General features: G+C 51.0%; 1 protein-coding gene across 14 annotated transcripts in view; it reads right to left on the minus strand.

Annotated features, from left to right (window-relative positions):
• ITSN1 (intersectin 1) overlaps positions 1-17,845 on the minus strand; it is a 174,598-nt gene that overhangs the window by 116,783 nt on the left and 39,970 nt on the right. For all 14 annotated transcript variants that reach the window (XR_013959883.1, XR_013959884.1, XM_080655315.1 and 11 more), the window contains exons 2-4: positions 6,318-6,377; positions 3,847-3,939; positions 2,782-2,845 (exon numbers count right to left, since the gene is read on the minus strand). Coding sequence is in view for 12 of the 14 variants with exons in the window: in XM_080655315.1 (XP_080511441.1) it covers positions 2,782-2,845; positions 3,847-3,939; positions 6,318-6,345 (185 nt within the window). In the remaining 2 variants the exon portion in view is untranslated. The remainder of the gene's footprint in view (positions 1-2,781; positions 2,846-3,846; positions 3,940-6,317; positions 6,378-17,845) is intronic.

The following is a 17,845-nucleotide window of genomic DNA, read 5'->3' on the forward strand; positions in this document are numbered from 1 at the left end:
CGGACACCCTTCCAGCTCACGAGGAAGCATTTCGGGGAAGGCGTATCCGCGTCGGCCCTGCCCGCACTGACGTGACTCCAAGCTCCGAGAACTCGTCTTCTCGTGTTCTTCCTTGGAAATCGGGTTGGCTGGGCAGGTAGCCCTCAAGTACCCGTAGGCTACAGCTCCAAAGCCACAAAGTAGGTCACCGGAGTAGAGGTTCTACATGGAGCAAAAGCCATGAAGGTTTCCAACATGCTCCCGGCAGTCCACATCCCTTATATGGCAACCGAGGTCCAGAGCAAAGCAAGTAAGGCCCGAGAGATAGACCAGAACCAGTTCCTATTCTCACTCCCAAATGTTACTGTTGCACAGATGACTGACACAGGGGGTGACAAGAGCTTCGGCTGCAAACCCAGTTTTCTGTCTACCAAGAGGCCTGGGCCTTCCCGGGCACCCTACCAGCAAACCACATGACAACACAGATCAGCGTGAGAGAAAAGGCGACGCCACCTCACGAGGTCAGCTGCTCTTCTTTATAAATTTATAACCCTACATCTGAAGAAGTCAGGTGCCACTCAGGGCTGCAGAGCGAGGGCAGGGCCGGTCGGAGAGCCGATCGTGCACGTCGCCCGCAGGCCAGCACCGTCTCAGGACACCAGGAGCGGGAGCGGGGGACTTCACTGGGAAAAGGCGTTGGGAGTGTTTCCCCCGACAGCAATCCTCCGTTGTTACTCCCCACCCGAGGATGTTTTCCCACTGATTTTTAGAGAGTGGGAGGGCGGGGGAGTGACAGAGAGAGAGAACCATTGATATGAGAGAGACACATCCCACACGTGCCCAACCAGGGCCAGGGATCGAGCCTGCAACCGAGGTACATGCCCTTGACCGGAATGGAACTGGGACCCTTCAGTCTGCGGGCCGACACTCTATCCACTGAGCCAAGCCAGCTAGCTAGCCTAACATCAGTTCAAGTAAAAAAAAATTGTTGATTTAAAAAAAATGACATCACAAGTTTATTTAACTGTCACAAAAAAATTAAAGACAAAAACATTTTTTCTAGCAATTCATCATCTGTGCTGTTAATAAAAATTTTCACACCATAAAATAAGTTGGAAAAATGACTTTGATACACTAATCCTAAAACGGTTTAGAAAACAACCTAATCTAAAAAAATGAAATTTACTGGAGAATACTTACCACGTGTGACAATTTTTATGCTGCGATTAGCTATAGGCTGTGATTTCTATGAAAGCGTGGATTTTGTCTACTTTGTTCATGGCTATATCCCCAGCACCCACAACCTTGCCAACCCAGAGTCGACACCTGATAAACATCTTCCCAGGCTGAATGAGAACGTGCGAAGCCGTTTCCTACAGCACAGCATGCATCTCAGCCTGCTTCCTGAGGGGCCTCCTGAACAGGAGTAAGCATAGAAGCGGGATCCAATGGAGGGGGTTATGCTGGGGAAAGGAAGGTTCTAGTGCGTGATCCTGACTGATGGTGTGAAACACAACCATACGTCAGCGCAGAGCAAAGGGCGGCACGGGTCTCCTCCATTCAAACTCAGGCACTCACTGACAGGTCGGTGTCCTCTCCCCCTCCGCCGCCTGTCTCTCTCTCTCTCTCTCTCTCTCTCTCTCTCTCTCTCTCTCTCACACACACACACACACACACACACACACACACAAACACACACACACACACACACACAAACACACACACACAGGTCTCCTTCATTCAAACTCAGGCACTCACTGACAGGTCGGTGTCCTCTCCCCCTCTGCCGCCTGTCTCTGTCTCTCTCTCTCTCTCTCTCTGTCTCTCTCTCTCTCTCTCACACACACACACACACACACACACACACACACACACACAAACACACACACACAGGTCTCCTCCATTCAAACTCAGGCACTCACTGACAGGTCGGTGCTCTCGCTCACGCTCGCTCTCTCTCTCTCTCTCTCTCTCTCTCTCTCTCTCTCTCTCTCTCTCACACACACACACACACACACACAAACAAACACACACACACACACACACACACACAGAGGTCTTCTCCATTCAAACTCAGGCACTCACTGACAGGTCGGTGCTCTCGCTCACGCTCGCTCTCTCTCTCTCTCTCTCTCTTTCTCTGCCTTCTACTTAATTTTAAAAGTAATTCCAAAATTTTTTAAAGAAATTCCTGGTTATCTGATTTCCCAAGCTCCAAGTAGATCAGAGGTCAGAGCCAGGAGGCTCACTGGTGGGAAGGGAAGGTCTGGCAGCCAATACGCTAACAGCCCCGAGAAAGAAAGTAAGGCAGACACCCAAAGGCAGGGATGCGGTGCCATTTGGTTTCAACATGAATGTATTCATTCACAAATGTCTCCACATTTCCCAGGAAAGCTTTGCTGCTCGGAACACTATTTCCCTACTAACCCTCGTGTGTGTGTGTGTGTGTGTGTGTGTGTGTGTGTGTGTGTGTGTTGTCTTTTATTCAATGGAAGATACAGAACCCTCCCCTCCATAATAAAGCAAGAAATGTGGGACATTCAGATGAGGAAGGGTGAAGTTAAAACAAACTAGTGAGAAAATATCAAAATGTAGATTTCTCAACTGGAAATGCCACCCTTTGGACAGCATTATCTGGCAAATGTCACCCCTTTTTTAGTTCCACGTGACAAACCTCCTCTCCGAAGGGTCTCTCTGGTGAGAAGCAGGAGTGTCCGGCCAGGAGATGGACAGTCTCCTCCCGCAGCGTCAGAAATTCTACCCCTGGAATATTTTCTCTTCGGAATCGGAAGTCCCACTTACCATATCTGTGCCAAAACAGGCTGAGGTAAGCCGGACTGGAAAAAGAAGTTTCTCGCTTGATCACCTGTAAAGTAAGGGGGAAAGTTTCAGAGCGAAACGACAGTAGACATTTTCTTACAGTAAAATTGCGAAACCAAGGAAGAGGCTGGGAACCCTGTAACCATGGCAATGAAGATGCGATAGAAGCCAAACAGCAGGTCCACAGGGACAGGAACACCAGCCGTCAGCGCTGACTCTGGAGCTCAGCGCCTTAAAACCGGCATCGCAACGGGCGGCCGCTGGCTGGCGGGCGGGCACTGTCCACATGAATCCATCTGCTGTTAGCCAGGGTGGGGACGGCCGCACACGTGACAAGCACACCTGCAGGGACCTCCAGAGCGTGGGGCGCTCACCTCCGCTTCTTAAAAACGGTCCTGGCACTCCCGATACCGACAGCTCTTGCACTTACGGGGAGTAAGTAACAACGGTTTTTTATTTGTTTGTTTGTTTGTTTTAAATATTTTTATTGACTTCAGAGAGGAAGGGAGAGGGAGAGAGAGAGAGAAACTTCAATGAGAGAGAAACATGGATCGGCTGCCTCCTGCACGCCCCACACTGGGCATGGAGCCCACAACCCGGGCCTGTGCCCCTGACCAGAATCGAACCCGGGACCCTTCAGTCCGCAGGCCGACGCTCTAGCCACTGAGCCACACCGGCTAGAGCAGTAACCACGGTTTTGAACAATCACATCAGTGGTTAAGATTCAGTAAGTTAAAGAGAACTATGAGACAAAACACACACAAAAACAAGCGCCCAGGGAATCTAGGTCTCGTTTTCCTGAGAGCAATGCCTGCAGACTAACAAACAGGAAAGGCCAAGTTCAGAGGGCTCTGGGGACACAGGACACAGAGGGTTCCTTCAGGCTGCAAACAGGCCTGAGCGCACTCCTGGAAAAGCCTGGGTCACCGTGCAGGCCCAGGAGGCGGCAGACGGGTAACCATCCCCGCGGTCACACGTAAGCACACCGTGGCTTGCTACCGGGTTCTCTCCTGAGAGGTGAGAATGTGACGCTGTGAGGCCCATTACCAGTGATGAATCCGGAAACTGGCTTCAAGCTATGGAACTGCTGGTCATGCTTCGCTCTCTCCTCCACGGTTATGGCCCAGATATCCAGGCTGCCTGCAATCGAAGGAAAGACAAACGAATTATGAAATGAGCGAGAACTAACGAGGCACGCACACAAACTGTCCCTGGTACGTGAGCAGTATGTCACTGTGTTATCAACGCTTTGATAAACGGGCGCCTGTGTGCCTGGAAGTAACGCGCACACAGTGAGGAAATCCAGTGTAAACAGCCCCTTCCACCCCAAAAGGGAACTGGCACGGATTCCGTTCATAAAAACCGTCCTAGAACCCATCGTTAGCAGGCCCGCGGGAAGAGGCAGTGAGCCGCTCATCACTCGTTTGCACGCACATAAGCAACAGACCATCTTAAACGCCACAAACGAAGGGGTGGAAGAAGCTGAGCTCAGTGAGGGCCCGAGGGAGTGCATGAACCTCCTGGGGGCGAGGAAAACCCTCAGGTGTTGGACTCTCGTGACGGTTGAATGACTATAAATTCACAGAAAACACTGAGGTTGCACGGTTAAGACCAGTGAATTTTATGGCTTGTAAATTATACCTCTCTAAGGCTGTGGTTTTGTGGGTTTTTTAATGGCAAACCAAAGAGAATGGGATTTAGGTTCTCCTTCAGTTTCAGCTGAGAATGAGCAAAAGTCCCCTCGCTTTTGAGACCTTTCTCCCTTCAGCCCTGGTCTCCTCAAATTCACCCAAATTGTGTTAGATGCCATAGGCCAGGCGTCCACAAACGACGGCCCGCGGGCCACATGCGGCCCGCCGAGGACATGGATCCGGCCCGCCGGGTGCCGCTGCCTGTCCTGCTTAGCAGCCGACGCGTCCCAGGCCCGCAGTGCGCATAGGAATTTGTTCATAGTTTTTTTGTGTGTTTTTTTTTAGAGCTATATTTTTATTTATTTTTTAATATATTTTATTGATTTTTTTACAGAGAGGAAGGGAGAGGGATAGAGAGTCAGAAACATCGATGAGAGAGAAACATCGATTCAGCTGCCTCCTGCACACCTCCCATCGGGTATGTGCCCGCAACCAAGGTACGTGACCTTGACCGGAATCGAACCCGGGACCTTTCAGTCCGCAGACTGACGCTCTATCCACTGAGCCAAACCAGTTTCGGCTATAGTTTTTTTTTTAAACTATAGTCCGGCCCTCCAACAGTCTGAGGGACAGTGAACTGGCCCCCTGTTTAAAAAGTTTGAGGACCCCTGCTAGGCAGGAGGTTCTCAAAGTGTCAGACACTCCCCGGCAGGGGGACAGACGGTGTGTGCATGTTGCAGGCAACATGTGACAATGCCCAGCACGAAGTCACGTGTCTGGACACCGCCAGCCCTGGCGCCTGCGCTGGTAGAGGCAGGTGGCAGCGATTCGCTGGAGACAGACGACTGAACAGAGTTAGGTGCCAAGCACTGGGCTAGGCATCGGGGGCGACACGGGGTCGGTTCCGACCTGGTCCCTCCCTCCCAGGCCTGACAGTCCTGTATGTTCTGGAAGAGCTGTTCATTGCCCCGTCAGAATTCATCCCTGCCTATAAACAAAGCAAGCCAAAAACACAACAACAAACAAAAAAGTAATTAAGAAGGCGGACGAAATCAAGACACAGGATAAAATAACACTAATGGTTTTGAAAACTTGGCCGACTTCCTTCCGGACGGGAATCCCCCAGGGACTTCGCAGGTGGGACCCAGCACGGCCTCTCTCCGTGATGACGCACTGGACAGCAGGCGGCCCGTCCACGTGGCACCCCCTCTTTAGAAAGAACACTGAGCCAGCAAGCAGCAACAATTATTTCACAGGTTCCTAATAACGTCAGGCAAGTTTACCCAAAAACACGTTTTCTGCTGATCGACAGGCTGTTTTCGGCAGAGAAAGTGAAACCAATGAAAGTGTCTCCCTGCACACCCAGGCTTCAGAGACAGCACAGACGCACCGACCCGGTCACCTCAACAAATAAACTCGAAGGAAGCCCGGGGCGGGGCGGAGGGGCGCTCCCTGGCCAGAGGCTGGGGTGGGAGACACAGGGACGAACTCCCTGCCGCGCACGCGCCTTGCTTGGATCCCGATGTGAACAAGCCCTGACCACCGCCGCCAGCTCAGGGGACGCCAGCACGGCCCCTCAGGAATCGCTATCCGCTGTGCAGGGATGCGAACGGGACTGTAGACATCTTTAACAGCGCTATCTTTCAGAAACATGTACTGAAGTGCTTGTGAATGAAATGACCGGATGCCTGAGAGTTGCTGCCAAAGAATCCGGATGAAACATACTGCCATGGGCTGCTGTCACTGACACTGTGAGATGAGCACCGATAAGGTGGGTTCATTATATTAGTCCCTCCACTTATGTGTACGGCTGACATTTACACAGTACTACGTGACTAACACATGGTTCCAAAATGCGCTTAAAGGTGAAGATCTTTGAAAACTTACCGCCAAAAGGCGCCGGGAACTGAGCCATGGTTCTGTTCCTTCTACCTTGCCAGCCGACGCCTGTAATTGAAATGAAACATGGACGTTTATGAAAGCGTCACTCTTATATACTTATAAACACGCTAACGTGCTGTTTCATTAATGATCAGAAGACGGATACCGGAGCGAGGGTTCAGCACCCTAAGTGAAAGCTACAACTAAGGGGCTCATTCATTCATTCACTCATTCATTCATTCATTCATTCTCTGCAGATTCTTTTTTTTTTAATATATTTCTTTATTGATTTCAGAGAGGAAGGGAGGAGAGAGAGATAGAAACATCAATGATGAGAGAGAATCACTGATCGGCTGCCTCCTGCACGCCCCCTACTGGGGATCAAGCCCACAACCCAGGCCTGTGCCCTTGACCGGAATCGAACCTGGGACCCCTCAGTCCGCAGGCTGACGCTCTATCCACTGAGCCAATCGGGCCAGGGCAATTCTCTGCAGATTCTTAACGTCAAAGGGCACTGGGAAATGTTGGCGAAAGACCGTAGCGACAGGAAGCTTTCAGTCTGGTGAGCCCTGCCATGAGCCAGGACGGCCATCGGTTACTTGTATCTCTTCCTTCACCCTCTGCGTACACTAGTCCGTCCGTTTGGTGGTTCTAACAGCCCCTCCTTTGAATGAGCACTCAGAATATCTGCCCGCTGTGCCAGGTGAGTTACCCGGCTCAGCGCTTGTCACTGCCACCACAGCTCCGAGAGTGGCACTGTGACGACCACCCCACGTCACAGACGGGGAATGAGAACCGGGGTGCAGTGACCAGGCAGTGCCGCACACGGGGCGCCGGGGCTGGAGGTGAGCAGGGGCCGCAAACTCCCCGCCTGTGCCCACCCGTGGGAACCAGTCTGCAGTAGGCCCCGGGAACAATGCTTACCACACTAATGTCTGCAGACATGGGGCACACACCCAGGCACCCCCACCCCCACCCCCGCAGCCACTGTTCACGCACGGCCACGTGGACCAAGCAGTCCTCCTCCTCGACTGGGAAGTCCACGCTCGCTGGGCATCCGTCCTGGCACCTGCACGGTGACGCCTCCTCACCCACCTCCCACTCTGTCCCTGGGACTCTGTCCTGGGTGACGGTTTCACCTCTCCACAGCTCTTTCTCGTTCTCCACTCCATTCCTACGACCGGAACGCCCCACCTTTTTGCCCTTTGGATGGGCACGATGTCTTCCCCTCTTCGGGTTTCTCCCCTTTCGCTCTTCAGCTTTCCCCCGTTTCTGGCATCACGTGGTCCCTCGGCTGGCTGCCTGACTGAGGTCCCTCTCCCGTACCTGGGGCCCTGGCGCTCCTGCTTATGCACAGGAGGCGCTGAACAAATGCTCCGAAGCTGAGCGCGGGCCCCTCCACGCAGTGATGGGGTGCCCTGTCACTGCTCACGGCAGACCCCCCAGGGCAGTGCCGAGGGCGTCCCTGGGGCTGCTCCGCTCTGCGCTCTGCCAGCGGGAAGACGTGGAGAGGGGGGAGAGGGCACAGGGCCTGGAGCGGGGGAGGAGGGGCAGACACTGCCCACAAGAGCACAGGGCAGAGAAAGGCCCCGGGAACGCAAATACACCAACGCGCCTCGGCCACAGAGCAGTGGACATGCAATCTCAGCAAAACCGGAAAAAGGACAAGAGACATTGACGAGGGTGCCCCGAAGGGCGAGGTTAGCGTTCGGAACCAGTTAACGTAACTGACCGCATTTACAGAACACAGCAGGACGCCCGATGGGTCCGACAAATATGGGGAAAGCTTTCCATAAAAACTACACCCAGCCCTAACCGGTGTGGCTCGGTGGATAGAGTGTCGGTCTGTGGACTGAAGGGTCCCAGGTTCAATTCCGGTCAGGGGCATGTACCTTGGTTGCGGGCACATCCCCAGTGGGGGGTGTGCAGGAGGCAGCTGATCGATGTTTCTCATCGATGTTTCTGACTCTCTATCCCTCTCCCTTCCTCTCTGTAAAAAATCAATAAAATATATTTAAAAAAAAAAACAAAAACTACACCCAATAACAATAAAAACTCTCAGACAGCGAGGATCACAGGAAAGTTCTTCGCACAGGAAGTTCCTCCAACATGAAATTCTCAAAAGCTGAGGCAACTGGGAAAAGTCTAACGTCCGTGCATTTACCAGTCCCTCCTCTTCCTCTCATTCAGGGTCAGACGCCCCACCACCCAGCGCCCCCTGGAGCCAGGCCGGTGCGCTCGGAGCGCCGCCCTCCAGGCCGAGTCCTTCCCGGGAGGCGTCCTCACGCCCACGACACCACTCGCTGGTTCACCCAGCACGTCCCACAGGCGCGTGCAGTGACTCCCATCTCAGCAAAGCCCTTAGATTCTCCTAAAAGACCTGATTCTTACGTCCTGGCCTTCCTCCGTGGCATCGCTTTCTTCCGTTTTACAAGCACCGGAGGGTGTACCAGTTGGCCCAATGCGATCTTTAACACGCAGAAGCGGTGAGTGGGCTGTTTCCCAGCCGCAGAGCAACGCGCCTTCCGTGGAACACGGAGCAGCAGCACGTGCGCGCCTTTCCCCGCGGAGGAGGGTGCGGCTCCCCTCGGTTCCTCTGACAATCCGGGGGCCGCCCCCCGCTCGCCGCCTCGCAGCGTTCACAGGAAATCAGTGCCGTACACCCTCACTACGTGCAGCTTTCAGTTGTCCATTGTGCTTCAATAACGCTGGGGGGGGCTTACCAGTAAACAGGGGATAGAAACACACATCAAAGAATCCGTGTGTGTGCGTGTGCGTGTGCGTGTGCGTGTGCGCGTGTGTGTCTGTGTTTGTGTGTGTACACAGAAAGAGACATTAGTAGCAAGCAATGTAAACATGGAAGCAACAAATGATAACCCAAAACTTTATTTAATGCTTGCTGACACATTTGGGCTGTGTTAGTCAATTCGATTCTGTTAGCAGCCTGAGAGATAAATAACATTACCATCCCATCCACAGATGTGGAGGCTAAGGCAACAGCTGACACAATCAGTAACTGGCAGGCGAGGAGGCAGCCTTTGGGGACTGAGAAATGCACGGGACACTCAGGCAGCAGCCAGCCTGGTAAACCCGCCGGGGGGGGCGGGCTGGGGGGGGGAGTGGGGGACACTGTTCCAAGCCACAAAAGCCTGGAAAGCAAGAAGGAGAAAAAGGGAAGCCAAGTCTGTGCGCCACAGCAGACCACAGAGGACACTGACGGGGGAAGAGGTCTAAGCATTTTGCCATGTAAGTCCAAAGAGCTTCTACCTCTTACACAAAAAAGCAGAGCTTCCTTAAGTGTAAATAAGCATTTATTGAACGGAAGTTGGAACACACACACACACACACACACACACACACACACACACACACGGCCGGTGGCTCTCAGTGGTTAGAGCGCCGGTTCCCAGTCAAGGGCACGTACCTCAGTTGCAGGCTCGATCCCAGCCCCAGTCTGGGAACATGCAACTAATCAATGTGTCTCTCTTGCATCGATGTTTCTCTCCCCCCTCTCCCTCCCCTCCACTCTCTCTTAAAAAACACACCAAAATACAAAATAAAACTAAAGGGAGTGAAGGCAGGAATTCCAGCCATAAGCTAGGACTGCGTCAGGATAGGGTGGGTCAAGTGCAGTGAGAACAATCGAACACAACAGCCTGCCTAGAGCGGCGCGGAGAAGGGCACCCGCCGGGGCCCCAGGCCCTACTGCCTGGGGAGGAGGAGGAGGCAGGAGCTGCCCCGGCAGGAGGAGGTGGGAGGGTCAGCAGGATGGGCTGATACAAGGGGGGGGGGGCGATTTTGGAGTTCTCACAGGCAGACAAGGCAGCCACCCACCAGCTGGGGATTTGTAGTCCCATTTAGCCTTTTCCCTGTAAATACACAATTGTTTTCCTCCTTTGCACACTTCATGTTATAACGCATTCGTAAAACCTTTTATAGCCCTAGCCAGCTAGGCTCCGTGGATAGTGTCGGCTGTGGTCTAAAGAGTCCTGGGTTCGATTCCAGCCAAGGGCACATGCCCAGGTTGCGGGCTCGATCCCCAGTATGGGGCGTGCAGGAGGCAGCCAATCAATGATTCCCTCTCATCATTGATGTTTCTATCTCCCTCTCCCTCTCCCTTCCTCTCTGAAATCAATAAAAATATTAAAATTTAAAAACCTTTTATAAACAGTAATTTTTAGAGTGAGGCAAACACTCCTATAATTACATATAAAAATAGAGAAACAGACAGACTAAATACTGAGCAATCAAGAGACAGGTAAAGAGCAGTACTTTTAAAACTTGGGATAAATGTTAGGGTCTTTAAGCCAAAAGCCAGAATATGTTTGAGAAGGCTTTAATCTTCCTTCATTTCAGCTTCAGAAAGGAAAGCTAATTATAGAAACCTAAAGGAATGTTGATCCTGAATTTCAGCATTTACACTAAAATCCCAAGTGTGGACATATTTAGAGAAGACCTCTAAAACTGTGTATCTATAAAACAACTATGCGAGATGAAATGAGGGAATTCAAATACATAATCATTCCCACGACAAAGGAATCTCCACAATTATTCAATTCAAATAATTAGCAGGTTTCTAACCTACCAAAACAGGGCTAGTTTAGATTAATGACCTGAAGCCCAAGAGAGATTCTGAGCACACATTAACTGCTTTTCACCGAATTACCGACCATCCATTCTCTCACGAAACCCTGACATCCTCCTCCATAAATCAGACACAGCAAAGGCTGCGGAGGAGGGGCCCAGCGGGGTCCCCACCCACCGGCACCAGCACTCACGGAGCACTGGGCCCATCCTGAGAACGCGCTCTCCGCAGAGAAGGCATTTCACCTGCTCCCAGTCACCGTGTGCCTTCCCAACACGCAGGCGAATCCCCGTATCTGAAACAGCTTTTCACGGTACTAAGGCAATTAACCTTAAATTCAGTTCTTATAAAGAAATGTTTCTAATGTTTTTATTTTAAAGTTGTTCAACAGGTTTAGTTTTAGACTAAAGGACCTACAGGGTAGGAGGACAGGGGTGGGCAAACTTTTTGACTCGAGGGCCACAATGGGTTCTTAACCTGGACCGGAGGGCCGGAACAAAAGCATGGATGGAGTGTTTGTGTGAACTAATATGAATTCAAAGTAAAGGAGCGGAGGGGAGAGCAAGAGAACCGGATAGAACAGCCGGATCCGGCCCGCGGGCCGTAGTTTGCCCCCGGCTGGACTAGAAACTTTAAATGTCTAGAAATTTGGCATCAATAAAATTGAGGGGGGAAAAGGAACAGAAATATAAAAAAGAAAACATACACATATTTTAAATACCCAAAAGGGAATAAAAATATCCTCAGAAACATTAACATAAAGCACATGCTAGCCCCTCTGGTGTCGCTCAGTGGCTGAGCACAGACCCTTGAACCAAGAGGTCCCGGTTTGATTCCCGGTCAGGGGCGTATACCCAGGTTGCGGCTCGATCCCCGGGTGGGGGTCATGCAGGAGGCAGCCGGTCGATGTCTCTCTCTCTCATCCAAGTTTCTATGCTCTATCCTTCTCCCTTCCCCTCTCTCTAAAATCAATAAAGACATATTCAAACTTTTTTAAAAGCACACTCTAGTCCTATCACGATACTATCGGATTCTTCAGAGCTGTGAGAGTCTGGATTTAGGTACGAGTCTAGCATATTTAGCCCTGATCTAGGATAAAGACTAAAAGGAATCACACACAAGAAAACACTACTGCACAATGTCTTTTCCTCTTGGAGGCCTTTACATCTCTAAAAATTCAAAATTCGAAAATCTGGAAGAAAAACGGAAGGAAATCTCTTTTTATTTTAGAAAAGTCTGGAAGGAATAGAAAGGACGAGAAGAGCCTGCGCCGCTTTACACCCACTCCACTGCGTGAGGTTGCGCACAAGGGCAGGAGGCCCACAAAGCTCTTTTGAAGCCCAGAGCAAAGGTACTGGGAGCCCAGCAATAAACGCACAAAGGAACTGACAAACCCAGACACACAGCCAAGCGGATCAATGCCCGGCTGTGTCTGAGGCCCTGGGCCCCCATGTGGCTTCTCCATGTGCTGCTGTGGGAAGTGGAGCAAGATGACCTGCAAGGGATGTACAGCCTGTTCACAGGGAGGTTTTAAACTGCAGGAGGGACAAAGCCCCCCGCCCCCCCATGAAAGGAGAACCTTAGGACCAGTCCAAAGAGACGCTGCCGGTTCTGCTGGAACGCTGCCATGAGCATGCGAGCCGTCCTCTGAAAGAAAACGCTTTCCTCCCAGAGCTCTGTCGTTGGGGGAGGGAGGAGGCAGGGGGCAGAGCTGAGAAGGGGACAGGTCAGGCCAGCTGTCAGCACATCACTTGGCAACACTCCCTGGCATTTCAGCCTGACGGGTCCATAACTGATGCTCACTTCCCACCAAGAGAAACACCAGGATCTCCACCCACCCAGCTCACAGGCAGAGTTCACCCTTGTTCTCCGCAATGACCCTTCCTCCACTAGTGGATAGGAGGGAGAATTCACCAGGGAGCAGTAAAACCAAAACGTAGCTACAATGTTGCTACAATGTTGCCACAATGTTGCTACAATGTTGCAAAATCGTCAGAGAAACAAAGGAAATCCCTGAGGTAAGAGCTGAGTGCAAATCAGCGGCCCTGGAAGCTTGTTCCCACCTGGACACCAACTGAGAGGAGCAACTGCAGGGAACCTTGAGGATCAAATCACCAAGAGGGTCTGTCCCAGGCGTCCTCAAACTACGGCCCGCGGGCCCCATGCGGCCCGCCAAGGACATTTATCCGGCCCGCCGAGGACATTTATCTGGCCCGCCGGGTGCCACTGCCTGTCCTGCTTAGCAGCCGACTCGTCCCGGGCCTGCAGTGCGCATAAGAATTTGTTCATAGTTTTTTTTTTAACTATAGTCCGGCCCTCCAACGGTCTGAGGGACAGTGAACTGGCCACCTGTTTAAAAAGTTTGAGGACCCCTGTAAGCGATGTAACAAAACAGGCTCCAATGCCCCACAGCACGGCAGAGAGCCGTCCGCCAGGCTTCAATACAGTAAATAAGGGCCTTTATTTCTTCCAGAAGGGTCCATTTCAAGAGGGTCATTAAGAACAAAACATTATCTCAAGGTACTGAAAGCTGAAAAGTAAGTAATGGAGAAAGCAGACTACCCCGAACCAAATACCAATCATTTTAAGAAACCCTGAGAGGGAACAGGTCAGTTCAGATCAAAATTTTACTTTAAATATAAAACGTACGGAACGTCAAGATTATCAGCCAAGTTAATAATGAAACTGTATAACTTTAACCTATTTCAACTCACAAACTTTCAATGCCTTCTCAAATATAAATTTTTACGTGATCAAAATTTCACAAGTAATTGAAAACACTTGTTTTATCACATGAAATGTGTAATGAGCTAGGTAATGGGAGACAAATGCCATCTGTGTGACGTGGTTTCATATGGGCACACCCACACAGAGATGATCTGAAGGATTTCTTTCCAATAACTGATTTTTCAACAATTACAAGGCACATGCACACTTAAAGGCAAACATTAAACATAAACGTCCAGCCCTGACCCGTTTGGCTCAGTGGATAGAGCATCGGCCTGCGAACTCAAGGGTCCCAGGTTCGATTCCGGTCAAGGGCATGTACCTTGGTTGCGGGCACATCCCCAGTGGGAGGTGTACAGGAGGCGGTGATGGATGTTTCTCTCTCATCAATGTTTCTAACTCTCTCTCCCTCTCCCTCCTCTCTGTAAAAAATCAATAAAATATATTAAAAATAAACGTCCATACTGCAGCAGGAGAATCCTCTCACAGTGTTTTTCGTGGGTAACTAACTTGTACCCCTCCAATGCAGCCAGCATCCACACCTGGCTTTCTCGCTCACCTCGGGGACAGTGGTCCAGGCTGGGCAGGGGAGGTCAGAGAAAGCCTTCAGCCTTAGAAAGAAGTCAAGGAGCTACTCCGAAAGTAACAACTGTGCAAAGCAGAACTGCAACTGCCAAGAGCAGAACGGCGAGCCGCCTGCAGACTGCGCACCCACTTCAGCAACTGGTGCCACGGCTGCAACCGGAGACATCGCATGAGCTACAGACCACGGTAAACGAGAGGTGAAACACACGCATGCTCAATGAAAAGCCACCATGTGCTAGTACTTGTAACATGCTCTACATGTGGACACGGTCATCAAAATACATCTGCTGCCGGTGAGCCCCGGTACCAAACACACACCCAAGACCCCAGCATCATTTCCCACCTCTGACCTCTGACCTCCTCCCAGCTCTAGGCCACACCGGACGACACGACAGCTACCCCCGCCGGACCCCACAACCACCTCCCGCTGCCGGTGCGTGGAAATTCAAGGGAGGTTCGTTTCAATCTCTTAGAGTCCGTGTTAAGGACTGGCAAGTGATTGCCTGATCAGGAGATAAAGGAAATCTACACCGCTCCGTATTGATCATCTGATCCAACACTGAGGGGATGCGGCTGAAGATTATTTCCCAAATGGGAAGAGCGGGAAAGTCCGCAGAGAGCCTTCCCGCAGAATCGGTGAAGGTCGGTGCCATGAATGAGCGAAAACGACAACGCAGTCATTAACAGAACCAGCTGCGCCCTGCGAGGGGACCAGGGACTTCCATTCGTCACCGCTAGGAAGTGTTCCGGCTAAGAAACCCGTTCGATAGCATTAGCATCACTAAACCACCAAGCGGACTGCAGCCAACAGAAACCAACCGCCTCAGAGGCCCATTCAGAGCTTCAGGTTCAAGTCACGTGACTGAGATACACCAAAATATATTTAAGCCAGAGAAAAAAAGAGAAAAGCTGAACAGAATCCTGGTCATCATTTACTGAGGACTTCACTCAAGTTCTTGTTTGTGCTTTAAGTAGCCCCCGATGTGCCATTAAAATACAGAGTGGAAGCCTGGAAGTTTCTGTTAAAAATCGTGAATATACTGAGATCTGGAATAAAGTTGGAAAGGAAGGAAATCCAGATTGTCTCAATTTTGTATCTTCTTTAAGAAGATTTTAACTTCTTATAATATAAAGATTTTGTAGAAGCCAGTTTTTATACTCAAAATGTGGATTACGATTCATTTATGGAGAATGCTGACTTAGGCACGTTTGCACCCTTAAAGGTGACTGCATGTAATTTAAATATGTGAAATCCAGTAGAGCTAGTAAGTGTTACAATTCCAAAAAGCATGCAAAAGATTTTTGAAGCGATAACTATTGTTACTGAAGGGAAGTAAAGTTAATTCATTTAGTATTTTCACTGATTAATATTCATGTAGATGCGGACATTATAAAATGAACCTTTTATTCCCTCTGACAAAGCTTTTCTTATTTCCTTTATATCCCAACTTTTGAAATGAATCTTACAAAGTTTTTGAGAAAAGGGAAATTTTTCTTGGGAATTTGAACCGATTTACTTAAGGTCAACCCAACTTGGACAGCTCACCACGAAGGAATGAGTGAGGCCTCAAGATGAGAAAGTTCATTATCACCCATTTCCACTCTCACCGGAGGGCAGAGGGCCCCTCACTGCTGGGCGAGTGTCACTGCCGCCACCCCCCCTCCGCAGAGCATGCGCTTGCGGCAAGACAGGCGCCAAGAGGAGGAGGATGCTGGCCAGCGTGGCTCAGGGGTTGAGCATCGACCTATGAACCAGGAGGTCACGGTTCCATTCCCTTCAGGGCACAGGCCTGCGTGCCCGAGTTGCGGGCTCAATCCCCAGTAGGGGGCGTGCAGGAGGCAGCCAATCAATGATTCCCTCTCATCACTGATATTTCTATCTCTTTCTCCCTCTCCATTTCTCTCTGAAATCAATAATATATATATATATATATATATATATTTTAAGTATAGAACTTTATATAAGGTATTATGCCCACCAAGTTTTTGTTTTTAAAAAATACGACACTGGCAGGCGGCACAGTCGGTTGGAGCATCGTCCCACACACCACAAGGTGCAGTCCGTTCCCGGCCAGGGCACATACCTAGGTTTGGGGTTCAGTCCTCAGGTGAGGCAACTGATGGCTGTTTCTCTCTTACATCGATGTTTGTTTCTTTCTCTCCCTTCCTCTCTCTAAAAATCGATAAAAATATACCCTCGGGTGAGGATTTAAAAAAAGCCCACTGAAAGAAAACGTACCAACACATTCACACTTGTATATAAAGTGTTGTAAATACTATCATTAACGTTTACAATGTGTACGATTCACAGTGGCTACTCTCATACACATTGTATCCAGCGAGAGAAGCCTGCGATCGCCCCAAGACTGTGACAGCCCAGAGGGAGGCTGCCAGCCGGAGGGAGGACAGCCTGGACAGGCGCCGTGAGAGCTGCTGAAACCAGGAGCTGGGGGGGGGGGGGGGGGGGCGGGGGGGCGGAACTACCCGGGGACAGCGTTCCAGGCTACAGAACGCCATGAAGGGCATGAGCAAAGCACCTCTAACAGGACCAAATGCACCCAAGGACTGACTGGTCAGCAGCTCTGAATGGCGGGAATGTGGAAGGGACGCGGAGACGGAGGAAATGCTGTTCGGGACCGAGCCCAGCGGCGGGGCGGGGCAGAGCCACATGTCGTGTGAGCCAAGGAGCCGCATGCTGGTGCTAACGAGGCCTCCCTCCGTACACACCGCTGAGGCAGCCGCCACACGGGCTGTTTAATTTTTTTTTAATATATATTTTATTGATTTTTACAGAGAGGAAGGGAGAGGGACAGAGAGTTAGAAACATCGATGAGAGAGAAACATCGATCAGCTGCCTCCTGCACTCCCCCTACTGGGGACCTGCCCGCAACCAAGGTACGTGCCCCCGACGGGAATCGAACCCGGGACCCTTCAGTCTGCAGGCCGACGCTCTATCCACTGAGCCAAACCAGCTAGGGCGGCTGTTTAATTTTTATGTTTATTGGACAACTGGGTAAAATCACACAAAAATGGCCATATCTCACCACCCACTTGTAAAGCTTACTGAATAACTCGGCCACATTTGAAGAGTTCTGCGTAGACATACATTATTGGTTACCGTGTAAAATCACCTTTTATGTTCAGAACATCTGAAATCCTAAGCTTTACATTTTCTTCCTCTGTGGCTATATTTCAAGAGGTAAGCTGCAGAAATCCGAGTGACAAATGCTACTGTGCTGAATATCGATCAGGCCATCTGATGGAAAATCAGTAAGAGGCGGCGGCCGGGTAGGGGCATTCTGCTAAATGTCCGCACGGGATTGGGGTGTAAAGCCTCAGGCCATCCGATGGGAAGCCAGCCGGCTCCGTTTATCGCTCAACAGGCGCCCCAACCACTTGGAGTTCCAATCGCGCCGCTAACACGTAAATGTCCCTCTGCGCTGCAACCTGAGCATCTTGCTCCGGGGCAGCACGGGCTGCGGGGCAGCACCGACCGCAAGGCCTCGGGTCCCTCGAAGACAGAGGCCCGCTGCTTCACACGGGCTGGCGGAGGCGCGCGGAGCCGCTGCAGGCTGGGCGCAGCGCGGGCGGTGAGCGAGGGCCCAGGCCGTCCGATGGGAAGCCAGCAGCACCCAGC

Source organism: Plecotus auritus (genome assembly GCF_963455305.1).
Source record: "Plecotus auritus genome assembly, chromosome: 2".
NCBI classification, from domain to species: Eukaryota; Metazoa; Chordata; class Mammalia; order Chiroptera; family Vespertilionidae; genus Plecotus; species Plecotus auritus.